At 34.3% G+C, this 24,851-nt stretch overlaps 1 protein-coding gene across 4 annotated transcripts in view; it reads right to left on the bottom strand.

Moving 5' to 3' along the window:
- The window catches only part of centrocortin (cerebellar degeneration-related protein 2-like), a 420,172-nt gene that overhangs the window by 55,928 nt on the left and 339,393 nt on the right, over positions 1-24,851 (bottom strand). For 2 of the 4 annotated variants that reach the window (XM_023162048.2, XM_023162050.2), the window contains exon 1: positions 23,224-23,535. The exons of the other annotated variants lie outside the window; for them this stretch is intronic. In XM_023162048.2, the coding sequence (XP_023017816.1) occupies positions 23,224-23,317 (94 nt within the window). In that variant the 5' untranslated portion in view covers positions 23,318-23,535. Of the gene's footprint in view, positions 1-23,223; positions 23,536-24,851 lie in introns of those variants that run through there. 4 annotated transcript variants of the gene reach the window in all.

Raw genomic sequence — 24,851 nt, 5'->3', positions numbered from 1 at the left:
AAGAAGTGGTTTTTCTTCTAGCGAAAAAGAATCAAAATCTTAGAAAGCGTACAATACTACAGAAAATTACAAACTGGGTCGAAACTTTTGACTTTCTTCGCAAAAATACAAAGTCGAAGATATATGCGATTGGTACAATGTGGGTTATTTCATTACTATATAACACATAATATTTTATGTACCTTGTGAATTCCAACATTGAAAATTTATTAGTAATTTTTCAAATCGAAAACCTTCAAATATTTTCCTTTGTTTACAATTCATGTTTCAAGCACGAAACTAGTTTTCATTCACCAATGAAGAAAAAGTTTGCTTTTGATTCATAGGAAGGAAACTGAAATTTCAGTTCATTGCCGATTGAAAAAGATATTTTATTGTTGATGCCAATAAATGTCATTGATGACTTTTACGTGGAAATACATAAACCTAATTTGAAACTGAGACCCATTATTTCTTCCATTGATGCTCCAAATAGCAAAATTGCCCAAATGGTTACAAAAATTCCCACTACCATTCTATATTAAGGATTTTTACGATTTTTCCAATTTTATAAATGAAAAATCATTACCTCCAGGTTATATTCTGATCAGTCTTGATGTGATTTCACTTTTCAGCAATATACCTATGAATCTAGTGGAGAAAAGTGTTACCAAAAGATGGAATGATATAAATAAAAAATGTTTCAATAAACCAAAAAATTTTTATTGAAATAATTAATTTCATCTTCAACTCAAGTTATTTCTCTTACGAAGGTAAATACTCTAAACAAATTCTTAGTACACCAATGGGAGCTTCTATTTCTCCTATTATAGGTCAATACGATCTTTTTGAAAACATACTTCCCAAACTGAGTTTTGAAATTCCTTTTTAAAGAAATACGTTGACGATGTCATTTGTGCAATACCTTATGACAAATCTGATGAAATTTTTGATGTTGCCCATGGATATGATAAAAATTTACAATTCACTATCGAAATAGAAAATAATCAGACCCTTCCTTTTCTTGATACAAGAGTTATCCGTAAAACTGATGATTCCTTGATTACTGATTGGTATGTCAAACCTTCTAATTCAGAAAGATATATCAATTACTATTCTTTTCATAAAAAATCAGTTGGAATCAATTTAATACTCTGTTTGAAAAAAATAAAATAAAAAAATCAGTACACCCTTCCCTCAAGCAAAAAAATCTCAGACTTTTTAAAGACATATTGATCGAAAATTCCTATCCCAGAAAACTTCTCAATAAAATAATTTTCAATACTGGCAATAATACACATTCCAATATAATCAACAGAAATGTATGTAATGATAGTTTACCTATCAACTTTTCTTATAAATCTATACCCAACCTTGGAAATTTATCTTCAAATATCATAATACTTTTTCATAATGAACAAAATATCAAAATATGCCCAAAAAATATTAAAATTATAAAGAATTTGAATACTAAATTGAAAGATAAAACGGATACTACCAAAAAGTCAAATGTGATTTATAAAATTCCTTGTAACAATAATTGTAACTTGGATTAAATTGGAACAACATCTAGAATTCCTCATAATAGAATAACTTCACATAAAAGTGATATAAAGCTTAATAAGAAATCGTGCGCATTTGCACAACATTCTATAGAAACAGGACATAAACCAAATTACTCTAATATCAAATGAAATATATGATAATAAATATCATATAATTATTAACATTTTTTAATATTTATTTTGAAACAAAATTCCAACCTCCCTATGGCAGGGTTTTACTTTCAATTACTAACAGTTCTTCATTTCCTTTTTTCTCAAAACTAGTAAAGGTGTTCTCAATTAAATAATTCCATGAATCTGGTTGGATGGAAGAGCAATTTCTGCCTTGATTTATCATGCGCAGACGTTGAATTCTACCATTTGTTAGGTTAGATTAGTATCTCTTGTCTTTGATTGACGACTTATGTTTCGAAACATAAAATACATAAAGATAATTTAAAGATCCTTCGCACATGCGAAAAAGTGAAAATGATGAATCTGTTGGAATCTATGGAAATAAACAAGTCAAAGAAAAATCCCAATTCTAATGTCCTCAACGAACAACTTGATCTAAATAATAGTCCTCTCCTGATACAAAAGCTTTGTTTTGTTATTACAGATATACAAAATGTAGGTACCAAATTATTTATGATGGATAGGCAACTCAGATTTAAATGTAATCAGTTAGTTTTGAAAATGGTGTAATAGCCGAAACTAATCATAATAAAGAAATAGCGTGGAAACTGGACAAAAGTGTGTTTTTGTAGTGTATCCTCAGTGAGTATCTCTTGTACTGAGTAACCTTTCAATAAAAACATATAAGTTGTAAAGTGTGTCACAAAACAATGGCTCACACCTATTCAAAGTCGGCAAAATAATTCCAGCTTCTCAATGAGGCTGACTACTTTGTCGGTGGGTGAACTTTCAGATCAGCTGCCAAGGCTGGGACTCTACCAAATGCTGAAAACCTGATCCAGTCCACGGCGGCGTTAGCATGTTGTCAAAACATATTGAAAATTAGAGAAATATATTTTTTTCAGTGGTGAATCGATCTGATTATGTGCTCAGCTATCGGGGCCTGAATTTACTTATGATAAAGACAGTTATGTTCCAGTTTCCCCAATCGAGTCAGGACCTGATCGGCGGTCGCTTTGCGACTACTTTCGTCAGGTAGGTAAGTAACACAAATGAGTGATTTGAAAAGTAGGTGAAAAGTGGGATGCATTTTAGGGAGAGGCCCTCTCATGACTGTAGAGTACCAACTTCACCCATCGGCTGGGAGACGCTCCCCTGATCCTCTCAGGTAGCCTGTAGTCATCCAAGCCAGAATGTACATCTCTGAAATCGCACATCTGGACCATCTACTAGGATGCCATAATGGCATACTGAAGAGATTGCAGTTTATTGGTCTAAATGGGGTTGTCGGATGTTCACGTGCAATATTTTCTCCTTAATGACCGCTGTAACCTTTCCAAATCAGGCCGGAATATATAGCTCTATATATACTTGTGCTTTTGGTTTAGAGGAATTATCGTTTGAGAATAAGCGTTTGCTGACTTCCAGGAAAGTTTTTTTCCTCTTCTGATGCAGATTTTGCTTCTGCTGCTGAAAATGTTGGGGCAAGGCAGATTCATGGAATAATCTGCTCTTTAGGAAACGGAGAAGTGAGAAGTCACTGCGCTTGATCATAGTTTATAGGGGGTCGTTTAGTTACGTTATCTCCTTGGGGTTGGATTCTTTGCTTAACTCAGGGTCCATAAAGAGTCCATCTCAGCAAAGCCCCGCATTATTATTACAAGTCTTTCCATTACGGTATATCTAAAGTTTCATTAGTTATACTGAGTGATCTCAGAGTTATACACCCTTTCGATATGGTAATTTCGAGCGGTAGTTTAAAAGAACTCTCACCTCCACGGAAACACCTGATAGAGATACATTGCGAAAATTTACATTCAGTTTTTGTACTTTAGGTAATCTCTTTTTTTTTCTCAAGTTCACAAACTGATATGATTAATTAGTATAAAGATTCTCAGTAGCAATCGTGAAATCAATTAACCTTATATTGCTGGGGAAACGTGCGAAAAATCGAGCAACGACATTTAAGGAATCCAGCTGGAACGAAACATTGGTGCTAACTGCCTGTGACTATTCAAAATGAAAAAGTGCATTCAATTGAAACTGGCATGACTGAATTATTTCTCTGATGTGAGGAATATTCAGCATGACTTGTATTTATAATTTATGGTAATCAGGAGTACCTAATAGTAATATGTACAGAGAAAGTGGTATGATTTTGTGACTATACCTAATTATGAGATTTATTATTTACCGTAGTGACAAGTCTGATGGCAGTGAACTTGGAGTTATATCAATCAACATCTCTATCTGTGATATATTCTGTACCGGATTTATTTTTATTCCGAGCGTATAGAAAGCTAAATAATACTTCCGTTATGTATAGTGCGTTTCATTTACGGCATATGTTCAACAAGACATATAGTTGTGTCAGAAACGATGAAGCCACATATAGGTATTTTCGAAAAATAATAGTCAAACCTTGTCTCACTTCTTATGGAAACAGCTTGGAATTTTCAGTCTCAATTGGAAGATACCAAGGTAGATTGAAGACTCGACGATGCCTAGGAACAGAGATATATCAACTAAAAAACGTTATCTTCATCTTGGAGATGGCTCCAAGAATATCATCGTTATATTATACTCTTTTCTACTCTAGCCATCAGATACTTCTCTAAACCATTCAAACAGCAATTTATTATATCCCGTAAGTTAGGGTTATGCAAAAAGTGAGTGGTGAGTGATTCAGTCCGCAGTGGAACAGGTACAAAATGTGCTCTGCTGTTCCATACTTTTCCAAACAGCGACTACATACACTATCTTCCGCCAGTTCGAGTCTCTAGATATGATGATTCAAACAATAATGACCTTTAAGTAGGCCTGTTAGATAACGAAACTCATCCCTGCTGTAATCTATCAATTGTTTGTTAGTGTACGAGTACTTCGAAGTATGTAAAAATGCCTTCTGGCAGATTTTGAAAGAAATCTAAATCTCTTTTTGCAGTCCAAGTGTTCAGTATTTATATGGCAAAGCCTAAAGCGTTGCTATGCCAGGCAACGCTTTAGGCCACTTGAGGAAGTCGCATATTCATTACCTTCTACACCAGTGTGGCAAAAAATCCAGACCAGAGACGATTTATTGAGTCTCCCTGAAGAGGAGAGTCTTTTTTGGCATTTAGCTGTCCGAGAATAGTTTTATTGATTTATGTGTGAGGTTGGTTTCTATCAATCTCTCCACAGACGAATCAATGGCGAATATTTCCTAGGCAGTCTGATACCTCTGTCCTACATCTGCAACCCACCTGTACCAGAGCCTTAAGGTATTTTTGATATCTCTGAACTAAAAGCTATCTGCATTTAATATTTTTTCCTTCCAGAGGATCTAATGTTATTTGGGATTAGGACTGTATAAAACATTTCATGGTTGACACAATACTTGGAGTATTGTATCGCCCAATACCCAAAAACACACAGTTTCATCGAATAGTGCAAATCATTGAATTATATATTGTTTTGAATATTCTAAAACAGTACAAGGTAGTCTAAACCAAGACGTCAAAAAAGGTTATCCATACCTCATATACGTTATCCGTTCTTAATATATTTTGAGTAACGAATTATTGAATTATTAATTACTTTTATTTGATTATTATTATTTATTGAGTTTTTCAGGAAACTTTTCATTTCTTGATCCATATGAACAGTTGTTACAACTATAAAATGTTCAGCTAGCTAAGATAAATGCAAATTGCATTTATCTGTTATTCTCAGCTATTCATTTCAATTTTTAATTTTTATTTGTTTTTTCATGGATTTCAAATCATATTTCAAATTAAACAATTGAAGTTTGATTCTTGTTGTTATAATTTTCTATATTCGATAACTTTTTCCATTTCAGTAATACAGTACTTTTTTTAATTGAAACTGGATTATGCCGAAACAGGTCTACAAATGAGCCTATTCTCGCTCCTGGATACGAAGACTATCAGAAATGTGCTGATTGGAAATAGGTAAAACAATGTTAATCCTTAGTTCGCCCAATAGGGACGATAGAGCTCCATTTCAATTCATTTTAGCCTAGGTTGATTGCTAACTCGGATAAATGTATGTTATTATTGTTATGTTATCATTCATCCTGACTAATTATGAGCCCGGAGCATTTTCTATTTTTTTTAAATGTTAAACTCTCGATTTCAATAGAATGGCTAGAAAGCAACTTATATTGCGCGTCATTATCTGAAATTGCATATATCCTGCAAACTGAAAGCTAAACCGAAATTTCTGATTCGTTACGTTTTATTATCGGATTGAATTAGACGAAAATTAAAATTTCATTTGCTGAATTCTCATGAATACTCATTTGCAATGTTTCCATTATTTCTGGTAATCGATTATGAAATTGAAATTATATAAAAGTGAGCATAACTGATAATATTGTGAACCCACAAAAATTTAACAATATGGAAAATCAATAAATTTTATTTATTTATATAATATTTAAAGAGATGATTGTTTCAGAGAACTTTTTTACACTATATATCTTACAGCCTCTCATTACGGTTCATATTTGCCTCCGTTATTTCATGGAAAAAAATAAACAAATTATAATTTAATTTTATTCAATTGTAGGTACTATTTTTCTATTCGAAAAATTGTATTCATCTGCAATAAAACAATAGTTCTCTATTCACACCCCATTTAACAATTATTCTGAAATTGAATCTCGTAACATTCATCTACTTACTACAACTGCTTAACCAGTTCGATGTATATTGAATTATATCCGACAGATATTTACGCAAGATGCCTCTCAGAGGTCAGTTTTGCAGATGTTTTTCGTTCAACCAGCGGCAGGACCTTGCTGAAATCGTTCGAGTATGTCACCACAGACCGGTTTCGAGGTATTATCTTCCATCAGCGCAGGAAAGATTCGACTCAAACTTTGATCAACTTTCATTATTTTTAAATTGTGAACTGAAATGACTTACTAGTATTCACAACAATGACTTTCACGTAAAGTCATCATTTATATTCGACATGGGAAAATTAATCAATTTTTCAAAATTTCATCTTGAATTCTTTTATATTTCCAATCGTGGAAAGGATGACATCTGGTCTAAAAATTGTCATTCTTCAAAGAGTAACCGTTTTTTTTTGGTCAAACCTGTAAATATGGGTTCAAAGTCCTCTTCTATCCAATTAAATTGAGCAAATAATCGGAATGAATAAAATAAATTAATTGAATGGAAAATGTGAATTGGTAAAGACGTGATGAAATCAGATGCGAACAAGAAATTTCAAATAATTTAGAAACTAGTTTGTCAACATTGAAAAGAGTGTCGGCAGTTGCCGATCGAATATCGGGTGAGTGTCTTCTAGCGAATCGTCACGGGTGGAAGGGTTTCTCTTCATTAGGAACATAGATTTTTCCTAAATTAGGGTAATTGGTAATATGAAACTGGAAAAGCTTCTGTAGGAAAATCTTATATATATATATTATATATATATATATATATATATATATATATATATATATATATATAAAAAAAATGAATAGATTAGTACTCTTTGATCATTCCCATATTGATTTCAATTTAAGAGCCACCGTTTACCGGTGGCTCTTAAATTGAAGCTGTTTCAGCCTATTGGGCATCGTCAGTACCGGGCAGGCGGTCCTCGATTGAAGACAAAATGAGAAAAAACCAAGAAAGTACTTGATAAAAATAGCTGCGTAAACGCAAGCGAAACATAAGTGGAACCACCTATTGGTGTGACACCCAAGTCAACTTGCCAAGTTTTTTATGTCAGTGTTGGTGGTTTGACCAATCAACTGACAACTGCGGTATCAGAAATTTGGGAAGCTAACCTGAAATGCCATCGGAAAACGAATCCACATGTTTCTAGAAATGATATGAAATCTAGAAAGGTTAATGCAGTCAAGCTGCTGGAAAATAATTCCATGAAAATCAAAAAATGAATAGATTAGTACTCTTTGATCATTCCCATATTGATTTCAATTTAAGAGCCACCGGTATACAGCTGTTTCAGCCTATTGGGCATCGTCAGTACCGGGCAGGCGGTCCTCGATTGAAGACAAAATGAGAAAAAACCAAGAAAGTACTTGATAAAAATAGCTGCGTAAACGCAAGCGAAACATAAGTGGAACCACCTATTGGTGTGACACCCAAGTCAACTTGCATTAACCTTTCTAGATTTCATATCATTTCTAGAAACATGTGGATTCGTTTTCCGATGGCATTTCAGGTTAGCTTCCCAAATTTCTGCTACCGCAGTTGTCGGTTGATTGGTCAAACCACCAACACTGACATAAAAACTTGGCAAGTTGACTTGGGTGTCACACCAATAGGTGGTTCCACTTATGTTTCGCTTGCGTTTACGCAGCTATTTTTATCAAGTACTTTCTTGGTTTTTTCTCATTTTGTCTTCAATCGAGGACCGCCTGCCCGTACTGACGATGCCCAATAGGCTGAAACAGCTGTATACCGGTGGCTCTTAAATTGAAATCAATATGGGAATGATCAAAGAGTACTAATCTATTCATTTTTTGATTTTTGATATATATATATATATATATATATATATATATATATATATATATATATATATATATATATATATATATATATATATATATATATATATATATATTTATTGATGCAACTAATTTTCCTTTATTTTGAGTATTTCAATATCAAATTCTACAAAAAGGATTTGAAGCTTTATATCTTCTATTAATTATCTGCGAGGGCTTTCGACAGTTGATAGTACTGTCATCTTCTGGCACTCCTCAAACTGAACTGGTCATCCTGTTGTCTGTCTCTTTATATGGTCAGAGCGTCTTAACTCAGGTATTACAGGTACTTTAGGTGAATTTGCCTGTATTTGTTCTGCATCAGGTACTCTTCTTCGTGTTAGATCTTCTTTAGGAATGTGTATGGTTTTGTTTAATATATTGAATGTGAGATCTTGTTGTGTTTTGATTTGTACTTGTTCTTCAATAAGTGATTTATGACTGTTGAATTTATGGATGTTCAAGTTTTCCCAAATGTCCATGCGGTTTCCCTTGTTGATTTGTTTTATTAGTTTTATGTTCTCTGGTGGGGGGAAATTATGTTTGTTTTGTATGGCGTGTGTTGCAAGGTTTGATTTATATACTGTTGGATTTATGTATGCCTTTTTGTGCTCATTGTACCTTTGGATCAGTTTTTTCTTGGTTTGGCCGATATAGAATTTGTTGCAGTCCGAGCATTGTATACTGTATATCCCGTTTTGGTCTTTGTCTTCTTCTTCTTCATAGTTGTTTATTTTTTGTGTTATCTTCGTGTTCGGCTTGTATGTGATATTGATGTTCAGTGGTTTGAAGATGTTTGTTAGTTTTTTGGTTTGGTGTCCTACGTACATAAATGCTGTCCATCGTTGTGTTGTTTTGTCTGTTGGGGTGGCTTGATCATTGTTCTGTATTTTTTGTTTGATTCTGTTTTCTAGTTTATCTATTGTCTTTGGGTGTATCCGTTTTCTTTCGCTATTTGGTATATGATTTTCCGTTCTTTGTTTCGGGCTTCATTGCTGAGTGGTATCCTTAACATTCTATATATGAATGCGTTATAGGCAGCCATTTTGTGTGGTGGTGGATGGTTTGAACTTGTGGGTATGGTGGAGCTTGTTTGTGTAGGTTTCCTGTATATTGCCATTTGAAATTGTGTTTTGTTGTGGTTATATCCTATGGTTATGTCCAGGTAGTTAAGTTTTTGGTTGTGTTTTTCCTCAATGCTGAAACATAGTTTTTGATTCATTTCGTTAATTTCTTTTGTTATTTGTTCTATTCTTAATCCATTGTTTTGTGATATGTACAGTCCATCGTCAACGTATCTGAACCATTCTCCTTTTTTATCATGTGTTTTTATTATTGTTAAGATTTTCTCATCTATGGTTTGCAGGTATATTTCGGATATAATGCTAGATAGTGGGGATCCCATCGCTAGTCCATCTGTTTGTTTATAAATTTTCCCTTCAGATTAGAAATAATTTTAATTAAGTATTGTATTTAGACTGTGTTCCATTTGGTTGATGTTGGTTTTGTCTATGTTTTGGTGTTTTAGGTTCTCAGATATAAAAAACATGTACTCCAACATACCAGTCAACGAAAGTATAAACATTATTTATATATATATATATATATATATATATATATATATATATATATATATATATATATATATATATATTACAATGTAGGTTTTCACGGATGGTAGAATATGATGTGTTGTTTTTCCGGGTGTTCATCCATTGTGTACTTCTAGAGAGCTGCCAGAAGCCATCAACAACCCCCAGGTGGAAAAACAGGTAACAAATCCATACAACTTACGCAAGCGAAACCATATAAAAACACCACAAGAAGAAACTAACATCAGTTACACCTCTCGAAGCCAAGCAGTAACTCGTCTTGATAATGCCATCTGAGATGATGGCGAAACGTCGACTATCGAATAGTACACAACGGATGAACACCCGGAAAAACAACACATCATATATATATATATATATAATATATATATATATATATATATATATATATATATATATATAGCTCTTTTAGAAGACCCAATATCTAATCGGAGTGAAACTAGGTCCAAACTTGACCTGGAACCAATATAGTGAAAGGAGCAAAGAAAATGGTGATGGTATTGAAAATACATAGAAAGACCTATGAGCTGAAACCAGACATGCTATAAACAATGGTGAATATCCTAGGTTTAGTCTCGTGGGTTGGGCTACCTATCAGGCGCGTCCCCAGGTGGCGGATTGGGCAACGGCCAGGGGACTGGACGCCCTGGCCGGGAAGCCAATGTGGCCTTACGGACGGGATGTCCGGACTCCTGGTCAGTGGCAGAAATAAGTAGGGTAAAGGGACCAAAAACTCTCCAGAAGCCTTTGCAAAACATGCCACCGTGGACCAGCCTACCCAAGCTAAGGTATAAGGAATCGTGCCGACAGCTGAATGGCCGCAGGGTGATATGCGGTTACGAACGATCCCCTTGGGAAACTGGGCGGAACCTCATTGTAATCAGCCTACCTCTGGTAATGCGGGGCTGTGCCAGAGGTGACCAACTCTTTCCTTGCTACTCGTGGGAACACACATGAATGAAACAAACACAAAAACAGAAACAACAGAAACACAAACCAATCCCGAGGCTGGACAGAAGTGCTCACCTCAATCTTAGGTGGTGGCTGGAGATAAACAGAAATGCCCAGCCCGATGTACTGCTTGGAATGAGGCTGGACATAGCAGATCACCTCGTGATGTAATACAAAGCAGCAACTATAAGAGCACCCTCCTCCTCCACCTTCAACAGCAAGGGCACTTCCTGCGGCGGGCGCCAAGAGTTCCGCCTTGAATGAAGGCAAGGAACCGGATGTCCCTGCAGGAAAGCTTCCTTACTTGTGCACCTCCACGGAGGGAACCCGATGAAGGTTGAAGAAGCCGCGTAAGAAGCCAGTAATGTCGCTGCACCTTCTAAAACCTTCGCCGAGGCCACCGTGAGACACCTCAAGGTTGCCAAAGAGAGTGTGCGTTTAGGAGGCTTGGCCTACATCTGCCAATATAAAGGAGATGTCTCCTAGTGACCTGACCACCTTCCTGAAAAGGATAGGAAGGACAACTTCCCGGGAGGATGTACAATGGGTCACATGTGGCCTAAGTGCTGTGGGTCTGCACTCACCCTCCCTACTCTATAGATACAGATCCTAGGTAGTAGTCAAACCATATATAAGATGAAACGAACGACCGATATTGGTTATTTGAAAATACAAATGTTTTGGATAAAGCTGACATTTTCAATTGAGTATGATTTTTTCAGTGAATTCACAATTCAAAAAAGAGATAGATGTTATATCTGAACTAAAAATTACTCATGGTAAAATAAAAATTTTAAGCTATCTGTTGGATAATCTGAAATTTGCGACTATGATATGTGTACTTCTTTCAATGAAGTTTTTCATGCTGATGAGTTATGTTATTTCATCAGATAATACGATAGAAAAGTGTTTCATATTTTTAGTACATTTGTTGGGATGGCTGAGTTTCGAAACAAATCTTAGCAGGTTTTTCACATTTCATGTTTTTTTCAACCAAGTCATATACAAAAATGTTGTATTTTATTGAAGAATTTCATCACGTCATTCGTCCCGATTATTAGGTAATGAATTCTTATATACATCTCTTCCAAACTATCTCAGGGACAATTTATCATTGAGCAAATTCATGTTTCGCTTGCGTTTACGCAGCAAAAATAGCTGCGTAAACGCAAGCGAAACATAAGTGGAACCACCTATTGGTGTGACACCCAAGTCAACTTGCATTAACCTTTCTAGATTTCATATCATTTCTAGAAACATGTGGATTCGTTTTCCGATGGCATTTCAGGTTAGCTTCCCAAATTTCTGCTACCGCAGTTGTCGGTTGATTGGTCAAACCACCAACACTGACATAAAAACTTGGCAAGTTGACTTGGGTGTCACACCAATAGGTGGTTCCACTTATGTTTCGCTTGCGTTTACGCAGCTATTTTTATCAAGTACTTTCTTGGTTTTTTCTCATTTTGTCTTCAATCGAGGACCGCCTGCCCGGTACTGACGATGCCCAATAGGCTGAAACAGCTGTATACCGGTGGCTCTTAAATTGAAATCAATATGGGAATGATCAAAGAGTACTAATCTATTCATTTTTTGATTTTTGATATATATATATATATATATATATATATATATATATATATATATATATATATATATATATATATATATATATATATATATATTTATTGATGCAACTAATTTTCCTTTATTTTGAGTATTTCAATATCAAATTCTACAAAAAGGATTTGAAGCTTTATATCTTCTATTAATTATCTGCGAGGGCTTTCGACAGTTGATAGTACTGTCATCTTCTGGCACTCCTCAAACTGAACTGGTCATCCTGTTGTCTGTCTCTTTATATGGTCAGAGCGTCTTAACTCAGGTATTACAGGTACTTTAGGTGAATTTGCCTGTATTTGTTCTGCATCAGGTACTCTTCTTCGTGTTAGATCTTCTTTAGGAATGTGTATGGTTTTGTTTAATATATTGAATGTGAGATCTTGTTGTGTTTTGATTTGTACTTGTTCTTCAATAAGTGATTTATGACTGTTGAATTTATGGATGTTCAAGTTTTCCCAAATGTCCATGCGGTTTCCCTTGTTGATTTGTTTTATTAGTTTTATGTTCTCTGGTGGGGGGAAATTATGTTTGTTTTGTATGGCGTGTGTTGCAAGGTTTGATTTATATACTGTTGGATTTATGTATGCCTTTTTGTGCTCATTGTACCTTTGGATCAGTTTTTTCTTGGTTTGGCCGATATAGAATTTGTTGCAGTCCGAGCATTGTATACTGTATATCCCGTTTTGGTCTTTGTCTTCTTCTTCTTCATAGTTGTTTATTTTTTGTGTTATCTTCGTGTTCGGCTTGTATGTGATATTGATGTTCAGTGGTTTGAAGATGTTTGTTAGTTTTTTGGTTTGGTGTCCTACGTACATAAATGCTGTCCATCGTTGTGTTGTTTTGTCTGTTGGGGTGGCTTGATCATTGTTCTGTATTTTTTGTTTGATTCTGTTTTCTAGTTTATCTATTGTCTTTGGGTGTATCCGTTTTCTTTCGCTATTTGGTATATGATTTTCCGTTCTTTGTTTCGGGCTTCATTGCTGAGTGGTATCCTTAACATTCTATATATGAATGCGTTATAGGCAGCCATTTTGTGTGGTGGTGGATGGTTTGAACTTGTGGGTATGGTGGAGCTTGTTTGTGTAGGTTTCCTGTATATTGCCATTTGAAATTGTGTTTTGTTGTGGTTATATCCTATGGTTATGTCCAGGTAGTTAAGTTTTTGGTTGTGTTTTTCCTCAATGCTGAAACATAGTTTTTGATTCATTTCGTTAATTTCTTTTGTTATTTGTTCTATTCTTAATCCATTGTTTTGTGATATGTACAGTCCATCGTCAACGTATCTGAACCATTCTCCTTTTTTATCATGTGTTTTTATTATTGTTAAGATTTTCTCATCTATGGTTTGCAGGTATATTTCGGATATAATGCTAGATAGTGGGGATCCCATCGCTAGTCCATCTGTTTGTTTATAAATTTTCCCTTCAGATTAGAAATAATTTTAATTAAGTATTGTATTTAGACTGTGTTCCATTTGGTTGATGTTGGTTTTGTCTATGTTTTGGTGTTTTAGGTTCTCAGATATAAAAAACATGTACTCCAACATACCAGTCAACGAAAGTATAAACATTATTTATATATATATATATAATATATATATATATATATATATATATATATTATATATATATATATTACAATGTAGGTTTTCACGGATGGTAGAATATGATGTGTTGTTTTTCCGGGTGTTCATCCATTGTGTACTTCTAGAGAGCTGCCAGAAGCCATCAACAACCCCCAGGTGGAAAAACAGGTAACAAATCCATACAACTTACGCAAGCGAAACCATATAAAAACACCACAAGAAGAAACTAACATCAGTTACACCTCTCGAAGCCAAGCAGTAACTCGTCTTGATAATGCCATCTGAGATGATGGCGAAACGTCGACTATCGAATAGTACACAACGGATGAACACCCGGAAAAACAACACATCATATATATATATATATATATATATATATATATATATATATATATATATATAGCTCTTTTAGAAGACCCAATATCTAATCGGAGTGAAACTAGGTCCAAACTTGACCTGGAACCAATATAGTGAAAGGAGCAAAGAAAATGGTGATGGTATTGAAAATACATAGAAAGACCTATGAGCTGAAACCAGACATGCTATAAACAATGGTGAATATCCTAGGTTTAGTCTCGTGGGTTGGGCTACCTATCAGGCGCGTCCCCAGGTGGCGGATTGGGCAACGGCCAGGGGACTGGACGCCCTGGCCGGGAAGCCAATGTGGCCTTACGGACGGGATGTCCGGACTCCTGGTCAGTGGCAGAAATAAGTAGGGTAAAGGGACCAAAAACTCTCCAGAAGCCTTTGCAAAACATGCCACCGTGGACCAGCCTACCCAAGCTAAGGTATAAGGAATCGTGCCGACAGCTGAATGGCCGCAGGGTGATATGCGGTTACGAACGATCCCCTTGGGAAACTGGGCGGAACCTCATTGTAATCAGCCTACCTCTGGTAATGCGGGGCTGTGCCAGAGGTGACCAACTCTTTCCTTGCTACTCGTGGGAACACACATGAATGAAACAAACACAAAAACAGAAACAACAGAAACACAAACCAATCCCGAGGCTGGACAGAAGTGCTCACCTCAATCTTAGGTGGTGGCTGGAGATAAACAGAAATGCCCAGCCCGATGTACTGCTTGGAATGAGGCTGGACATAGCAGATCACCTCGTGATGTAATACAAAGCAGCAACTATAAGAGCACCCTCCTCCTCCACCTTCAACAGCAAGGGCACTTCCTGCGGCGGGCGCCAAGAGTTCCGCCTTGAATGAAGGCAAGGAACCGGATGTCCCTGCAGGAAAGCTTCCTTACTTGTGCACCTCCACGGAGGGAACCCGATGAAGGTTGAAGAAGCCGCGTAAGAAGCCAGTAATGTCGCTGCACCTTCTAAAACCTTCGCCGAGGCCACCGTGAGACACCTCAAGGTTGCCAAAGAGAGTGTGCGTTTAGGAGGCTTGGCCTACATCTGCCAATATAAAGGAGATGTCTCCTAGTGACCTGACCACCTTCCTGAAAAGGATAGGAAGGACAACTTCCCGGGAGGATGTACAATGGGTCACATGTGGCCTAAGTGCTGTGGGTCTGCACTCACCCTCCCTACTCTATAGATACAGATCCTAGGTAGTAGTCAAACCATATATAAGATGAAACGAACGACCGATATTGGTTATTTGAAAATACAAATGTTTTGGATAAAGCTGACATTTTCAATTGAGTATGATTTTTTCAGTGAATTCACAATTCAAAAAAGAGATAGATGTTATATCTGAACTAAAAATTACTCATGGTAAAATAAAAATTTTAAGCTATCTGTTGGATAATCTGAAATTTGCGACTATGATATGTGTACTTCTTTCAATGAAGTTTTTCATGCTGATGAGTTATGTTATTTCATCAGATAATACGATAGAAAAGTGTTTCATATTTTTAGTACATTTGTTGGGATGGCTGAGTTTCGAAACAAATCTTAGCAGGTTTTTCACATTTCATGTTTTTTTCAACCAAGTCATATACAAAAATGTTGTATTTTATTGAAGAATTTCATCACGTCATTCGTCCCGATTATTAGGTAATGAATTCTTATATACATCTCTTCCAAACTATCTCAGGGACAATTTATCATTGAGCAAATTCATGATAATTACTGTACAGCAGCGTCATCCAAAGTATATGCTTTGCTGTTTTTTCATCTACGCTTATGAGGCTTACCTCGTATCTTAATCTACATCCAAAGAATGTAGATTACGGTACATCCAATATTGAAGAATACTAAATTGCTTCGAATGAAAACGTACAAAGTAAAAATAAATATGATAGACTGTAAAAAATACTTCACTTTCGTATTCTTCAAAGTAAACAGAAACTTCTGGAGAAGTAGATATTTGTATACCGGATAGAACAGAAATATTTTTCTATTCGATAAGATAGTTCAACGAAAGTGAATATTGTAAACACCGAAGGCAAAATTTTCATTGGGGTTTCTGCATTATGCATTGGAGTACTATGTCCATTAAAACCAGTTCACAGTCGAAAATATTTACTGAAGTAGTATTTTCTCTTATAATAAACACGAATCATCTTATAGAATTTCCAGAATACATGTTTCCATCAAATTATTGAGTTTGATTGGGTAATTATTTAAAAAAACCTTGAGTGGTGTTTCGATGAAATGAACACAGATTAAATTATACCATTCAATTAACTGTTTGGCTCACTTATTCAATTAGAATCGTTTTAACATCTTAATTCAGACGGAAATGAAAAATTCCTTTTCACATGCAGGAACATTCTTCAGCCTTGGATATATTCAAATATATTCCTTGAAGAAAATGGAACTGTAAATAAATTGAAGTCTGGTACTAGTTATCTGTTGAATTCTAATGTTGATTTGTAGGATCTGAATGGGAAAAAAGCCAAGGTAAGTGTGTATTACGACATTTGTCCTCAGTTCCCACTTTCTTGATTAATTGAGAATAAATAGAATTAACACAACTGGTATTTTTTAGCTGTAGTACGAAATGAGCATCAAAAGAGGTATACCTTGATTTTGTTTAAAAATTATATTGAATTTTATTGAAATAATTCATCAAATATATTGAATGAAATATTTATTCGAATAGTAGGTTTCATCTGTAAACGAAAATTTGAAACTGTACTTTATTACATACTAGAGACCCAACAACCCGGTTTCACAGGGGTAATCGGACATATTTTTCTATCATAGTATGAATGGAGAACGTGATTTTGAAGATACAGGGGTTGGAATTTTCAGCTTCCAGAAAGTTCTAAACAGTCCAGAATATTCGAGAGAATTCGAAAGCATTCTCACAACATTACATAACATCCCGGATTATTCTGGAAAGTTGTGATATGTTCAGGGAGGTTGAATAGTTGAATAGTCAGAATAGCCTGAAGTAAATCTTCAGTTCAGAGCATTCGAAAAAAATTTCATTTGCAGGAAAATTTTGCATAAAACCTAAAGATAAATATTTCATTAACATAACGATAATGTCTACTTCATCTGTTGAAAGATGGGGCAGAAATTTCTGCTTGGTTTATTGAATAAAATATACATTACATGAGTTTTTGGATATCTGTAGAATTTTTTGAAACTTGGGAGAAAGTTAGTTTTTCACAACTAGAACAATGCAATGAGTGCGAACCTGAAACATGAACAGGTTTTGAGCTACATTATCTATAAAACTTACAATGGCTCACGATATCGATATTTTGAACTCAGTTTCGTATTCAGCGACCTCAAAAACTCAATGTTATATGCTGATCGTACCGTTTTACGCGTGAAAGCTCGGACTTTGAACTTTTGTAGCACGAAACCGGTTCATTTTGAACTTTGCTCTTATTTAATTTTTTGTTCTACCCATCACAGAAATATTAACGGGTATCCAAAAAGTAACGTTTTTTGTGTGCGGTCCTTTAGAATCCATAATAAATTATTTTAGAAAAACACAGCAGTTATTTTTCAAACATTACAAATTTTAATCTATGGAACAATTATGTTTGATGATAATGTACGCATCTCTGAAGACGGTAGCCCGAACGTATGTAACAAAGCTGAGTGGCTATTTCCTTAAGCAAAATAAATACCATCAATTCTAAATGCACGAACTTCAAAAATGATATCGAACTCTTCAACACAGAATATAGATCACAGAAACTTGACCCCTTAATATCAAAGTTCCAACAGATGGTGTCTCTTCTTTAAAAGGTAATGAGTGAACGAAGTGGAAACCGTATGTTCTGAAATGCTTACAAAATTTGAAAAGTATGATATGTGATGGAAATTTCCAATACTTGATGGAAATCCAAGGTGATATATTTAACCAACACTTCATTATGAAATTTTCACTACACAGTAAGTTTTCATGAACACACTCCGGTTTGTATACTGTATAATAAAAATAACACAATAAAATGTATTTTCTTTCGTGTGATTCAAAGTTTATATGGAAGTAGTTCTTTAGAGAGGGCTTTTTCTTCCAGTTTGTGAAAGTTACTCCCATCGCATGATCTATACATATTTGTAAAGAGTTTATTTTGAAACCAATTGCTTTCTTCCTTTTTTTGAAAGATTCTCACATTTTTTTGTATGAAGATGGAGAAATAGAAAGTCGAAACATTTCCCTCCCAAAAACTATTATCTACTAAAATTATACCACTTTCAATTCAAACAAGATTCTAATGAATGAGCGAATGAATGTCATTGCGTACTGTTATCGATGACATGAGTAGATTTACCATAAGGTCGTAATTTCATGAATGAATTGAGTGATCAATCTTGTTATTCAGAATACTAAAGAGGCAATAAGGCACATGTGTTCCGAAACATCGGATGTCCACTATTGAGAATGACAGTGTTCTATGTAAGTGAAATTTTATACCTTTCATATACTATATATTGTGTAGCAATCCTGTGAATATCTGATTTGATTCTGGATAATAATTAGCATTGTAACATTGAAATTATTACGGGTACGAAGCTGACTTGGAAAAAAATAACCACGAACATAATGAAAAAAATCAAAATTATTATTTCGTTCAAATTGATTTTGTTCATTTATTTTCAAACTTTGGTCACTTTCAAAAACATTTTTTTAAGGAAAATGACAATGACTACTTTCAATGTAACATTCATTTCAAGTACTGAACTTTGTAGTTTGTGTTTCAAATATTTCTCAAGGTCCGCAAATAATAGTTGTGAAAAGTTTTTGATATTTATAAACTATGGAAAATATTTTTGGATGATCAGCGGAATGGAAGTGTACTCTTATAACACAAGTTATTCCAATATTTCGATAAAATTTATTATCATCTTCTGGTTTTTCATCAATTTAATACATAACATTTTAAATATTTCCTTTTTCAATAGACTTCCAACCTCCCTATGACAGGGCTTTACCTTATTTAACATATTTGATTTTTGGGTTTTCTCATTAAGTTACTTACAGAACAGCAGAGGTCTCTGATCACACTTGTACCATAATAGTTCTCTTTTGTTCCATAGTTTTATCATCGACAAACAAACACACCTTTTCAAACTGAATTACATGGCAGATGTCATCGTCAATTGTTTTTGTCTCTCTCTTTGTTCTTCAATCACATGGCTTTTACCGGTAAACTATAATTTTAAAACAAATAACGTTTTTTTAGTAAATTTTAATTCAATATGCTTCTTTCTGTCTAGTGAGGAGTCAACCTCTTACAATGTAGTGACTTGTTCATTGTATTGACATGCTTCAATTGTAAGCATATAGTAAGCATTATCGTTGTTAATGAAATATTTATCTTTAGGTTTTATGCAAAATTTTCCTGCAAATGAAATTTTTTTCGAATTTTCTGAACTGAAGATTTCCTTCAGGCTATTCTGACTATTCAACTATTGAACCTCCCTGAACATATCACAACTGTCCAGAATCTATGTCTATGGTTTGCCACTTTCTTGAGTGCTATGTCCGATATTAATTGTTGGCATATATATATATATATATATATATATATATATATATATATATATATATATATATATATATATATATATATATATATATATATATATATATGCCAACATCTGCCATGCCAACATCTGAATCAGTCAATTTAGTTAGTTGAAACATTGACACGCGATATGTTAAACAGGTTCACGGTACGAGCAATATAACTTTCAATAATTAGAATTGTTTATGAAATATCTACAGGACGTGACATAACGTGGTATATGAATGATACTTTAATTTTCACACTTTACTGTTATAGTACGGTATAATATTCGACTCGCATCGAGGCCAAAGGACTTGGTGAAATGAATATGTTTTGTTTTATTTTCCTGAGGCGAAAAACTGAAGATGTCTATTTAACCGAGTGATTTGACACTTCAGCAAATCAAATAGCCAAAATCAATCTATGAAGAAGAAAGCATTAGTTATGTGAGCTTTTCTTGTTACTCACATTTTCGAACCAATCAGTTGAAGAGATGCATAACTCACTACCTTAGATACCAATCACTGATGAAAAATTTCAATACTATACTATACAAGTGTATCTGAATTATTTTCATTCTTCAAAATATGTTCTCAGACGTTAAAATTTATTCATAGAAATGAGAATTGGTTTTAAAATATATAGATTTCAAATGAAACAAAAAGACCATCATAAATTTGTTAAATGGCAAAAAAATGTATATTTTACAAAAGAGTTCGTCACTTAATGATAAAATGAGAATAGTTAGAAATGAAATTCAATGATATTCCACTCTTTCGGAATATCCTTCATAAATGAATCCTATTTTGAAATAGTTCTTTTATACGTCATAGAAAAAGTATAGTATTCTATTAGCAGAAAATGGTTACATTATTTCTCGTTGAATAATATACTATTTCCTAACACTGAAATTAATTATAGAGGAGACGGGATCGCAAAGGGCAAAGGGAGCTTTTTTCATTTCTGAACACTACGTGTTTTTAATAGCAAACGTTTTCATTTTGCCCAAAAATGTAGGTATTTTCATATTATTATTATTGGGGTTTGCCTGAAATCTGTTGAGATAAGTAAATAGTTTCATTCCTCACACCAAAATAGTTGTAGTTGTCTGGTATTTCCGGAATTTGTAAAGAAAAATGGACTGAACCACGTAGAAATACATAATGCGACATAACTCTGCCTGTCGAAGGTAGCAATTTATATTGCATTCGAATCACTGTAAATTATATTCATTTGGATATACTGCCCCGAATAATCATTTTACAAAAACGACATCCTCCAAATGAGACAGTTCTTGAAAAGTGTAACGCAAGGTGTGCTAAATTTTGCCTCTGTAAGAAACAAGTAGACTGAATCAGAACAACCCTGCATATCAATGACCGTGCGCTGATTTTTTTTTCAAATTCTATTGAAAATGCTGAAAACATCTAATAACTGACAATTCAGAAAAATTCAATGAAATTCAAAATATTCCATTTACAATAATTCATTACTTTTGATTACCAAATTCATTTCGTAATAAGTACCTATAATCAAGGTAGTCAATTTTAATTTTCCTACATTTTCACTGGAAAGGATATAATTATAGACATGCCGTGTTTATTTGTACCTCATTAAACTTCATTTATTCCAATAAAAACAAAACATTTATCAAGATGATTATAATACACTTGATCTTCGGTCATAGATAATGAAATCTAAAGTAACACGTTGTCAAATGGTATATCTCAAATGACGTAAAAAGGTCAAAAAATTATTCGTAGGACCAATTTTTGTCAGATTCATCAGACAACCTGGTTGGTGAAACACACGTAGAGAAGACAATTGAAGTTCTGAGCTATGTAGACGCAGTTTTTGGGTTGGATTCCTTTTTCGATTTATAAGACAATCTATTAAGAAATATTTGGGAGTCATTTTTGTCCACAGTTGCGAAATCGTGTTACTTGTCTTCGAACTGAATGAGAAAAAATGATTCCGAAATCTAAAGTAATTGTTCCGGATTGATTTTTGTTTTCAGTTTTTATCGGTATAGTTGCGAGTTTCTATCAGTATATTCAATTAATTCTTCCTTCTTCTCTCTTCATATATTACTAGAGAAGTATGAGATGATGTTTATACAATTACTCTAATCTATAATACTATACTTGTTGAAGTCTGCATCGAATTGAGTATTTTGTTTCACTGCAAGAAAATTATTGAATGTACAAAAATGTTCATATAATATATCTCTCACATCAGCTATAATATTTGTATTTTATGGTTGAAGAAAGTCTTTCGTCCTGAAAATTTCTCAACAGAAATATTTACATAGAAGCAATCTGTATTTCAAGAAATTATGTTCAACATTTTTTTGACAAAATGTAATAATACTATATTTTTGTACTTATACTACGATCTAATAGAGTCCTCAGAATGGACCACAACTCCTTCATTTAGCGAAATGCACCCATGATTGCTTTGAAAGAAAATTATTTTTGAAAAATTATGTCACCAGTCCGTTGTTGTTCACAATTTCCTTCAGATCAAGTATATGATGAAAAAACAAGTTGTACCATTATAACTGAATAGAGTAAAAAACCCAACTGATTTAAAAAAACGGAACCAGTTTTTTCTGGCTCATTTCAGAAAAATATTTTATCCCAATATAACCCAAATGAAAGAAAAAATGACGAGCACAATACTTACCCATCAATGATAAAAATTGTATTGATAAATCTTAAAAAAAATATGTTTTCCTAACTAATTATTTCGTTCAGGAAAGATAAAAAACATTTGTGTCAATCATCTCGGTTAGGAGAATAGCAAAAATTACCAAATAGCGTTCATCTGATCTCATTGAGTGTTATAATTCTATATCATAAAATCGAATCAGTGATTTTTTGAAGACGAATGTAATAAAAGAGCGATTAACTGGAGAGCGATTAAAAAATAATATATCCTAAAAATGAATTGATTTCGATAAAATATTTTAATATGATTATCTTTGAAATATTGACGATGTTTTCGCAAATTCGATTGTTATAAATAGTCAACAAGGCGTCATTTGTTCTCATATACAGTAGACAAGCCAAGTATTTTTTCGAAAATATCGGAGAATAACGTACAACAAAGAATTCAATACATTTACTGACTGGATGCGGAAATCCATTACCCATTATGACAAAATTGGTTAACACATTTTTTCCTGCTTACATCCCAAAAAAACGTATGTAAACATTTTCCAATTGAAATTTTGCTCATTAACATTTTTCCAATTATTTTATCAAAATACTGATTCAATTAATCAATCGTCAAAAAAAAAGAACGTTCAGAACGCCATTACTAACCTGAATTTCCCTCCAGACATTCCAATTCAAATCTGTAATCCCAACAATCCAAGGAATTCAAGGTTTGCAAACTGTCAGGTTCGTCACTCATCATTACAAAAATTTAACTAAAAAAAGTCCATTCACTTAATCACCAGTCCATTCCCTCGTGACTCTACAACAGTGGAAAAACAGTTCTGATCGCGTGTCACAAAACTCCCTTTCATCGATAGTAACACTGCGAAGGTTGATCCTTGTATCTGCGTTTGTTTTACGGATTCGATACGGTGTTGTATCAAGGTGTGTGTTCACCTGTTGACTGACTGGTGGTCGATCGGCATTCACTAGTATGTTTGTTTCAGTCAGGTGAATATAATAGTGGTAGGGTGTTTTACTACAATGGTACTCCAGAAAGTGATGGAATTGTATCGCAGAATATCGGTGAGCTTCATAGCGACTGGTGGTTTCCTGATTTCTGATCAACTAAAATGTTCCGAAAACCTTAAAAGATTTATGCAAGTTACGGATTAGTGAATTTTATTTGTCGTTTGTGCTTTCACTAATTTCAGAAAAACCCTTAAAATACTTCTATTTACATGTGATGAGATTTGTTGAAATCAAAGTGGTTTGAGTCAGTTTTCCTTTGATCGGCTTCATATAGTTTTCAATGGTAACATTGGAACCTCTGGCGTAAAATAAATTTAAAACAAACACTTTTTCCAAACACTAACTCAGTTGGTAAAACATGCGCCGAGCAGTTGATTGCTGTTGCGGTGTTTGGAAAAGTGCTTGTTTTGAATTTACTAAATGATATTGATAATACATCAATAATAATCCGTAACATTCGGACTTGTTCATTTCTTCCTAGTCACTTATTGAGTTGAGCTGTCTCTGTCCCTTTGTTGCATTGCCTGCAGAAAGGGTTCCGTTGTACCGGTGTCCTGTCAATGGACAGTGCCTAGTTTGTAGCCCTGTGATTGTTGTGAGCGGATTCCTGCTTTTGGGTTTGTCAATGCTCCAAGTGTGAAAAGATTGATTCGCTCATTTCGTTCAAATCATTTTGAGCCTTGCAAGATTGCATACCTGGAAGACTGATGTATGCTGACCGGGTGGGTAACTGAAATGAAGATTTCCTCCCGCATAGTAAACTCCAGCTCCCTTTCCATGTTTGGTTTTCGCCCCGTCTGTATACCAGGTGATTCTGCCAAGTATGTTCTCAGGAATACTGTTCAATTTCCACTCTTCGCGGTTCAAAACTTCAACTTGGTGTCATATGGTCCAAGAACATGTTTGATTTTCGCTCCTCGACATATTCCTAAAGTTTTTGTTTTGCCCGATCCCATACCCCTTGTTGCTTCCCCCTTTATTACCAGATATAAAGGAGAAAGATTCAAGAGCATCTCCATGCAGCTGTTAAAGTGGTTTTTATTGTTCTCATTATTCCCAAACATGCAAGTTATTGCACCATGCTTAGTTTGTAAAGTGCGGTCGTTTATTCATCTTCGGTCACAAAACCATAGATGCATATGTTATCATGGCTTCAACCAAAATGTTGTGAATCCAATACATCGTGCCTAATTTTAGCCTCCATATCTTTCCGTATGTGCGCCTGGTCAGCATCGGTGCTACCTCCGCCATTCTTTCAACTC

Source organism: Leptinotarsa decemlineata, unplaced genomic scaffold (genome assembly GCF_025532065.1).
Source record: "Leptinotarsa decemlineata unplaced genomic scaffold, Ldec_3_MD MMD2_P_RNA_scaffold_12, whole genome shotgun sequence".
NCBI classification, from domain to species: domain Eukaryota; kingdom Metazoa; phylum Arthropoda; class Insecta; order Coleoptera; family Chrysomelidae; genus Leptinotarsa; species Leptinotarsa decemlineata.
This window is presented reverse-complemented; position numbering and strand designations above follow the sequence as displayed.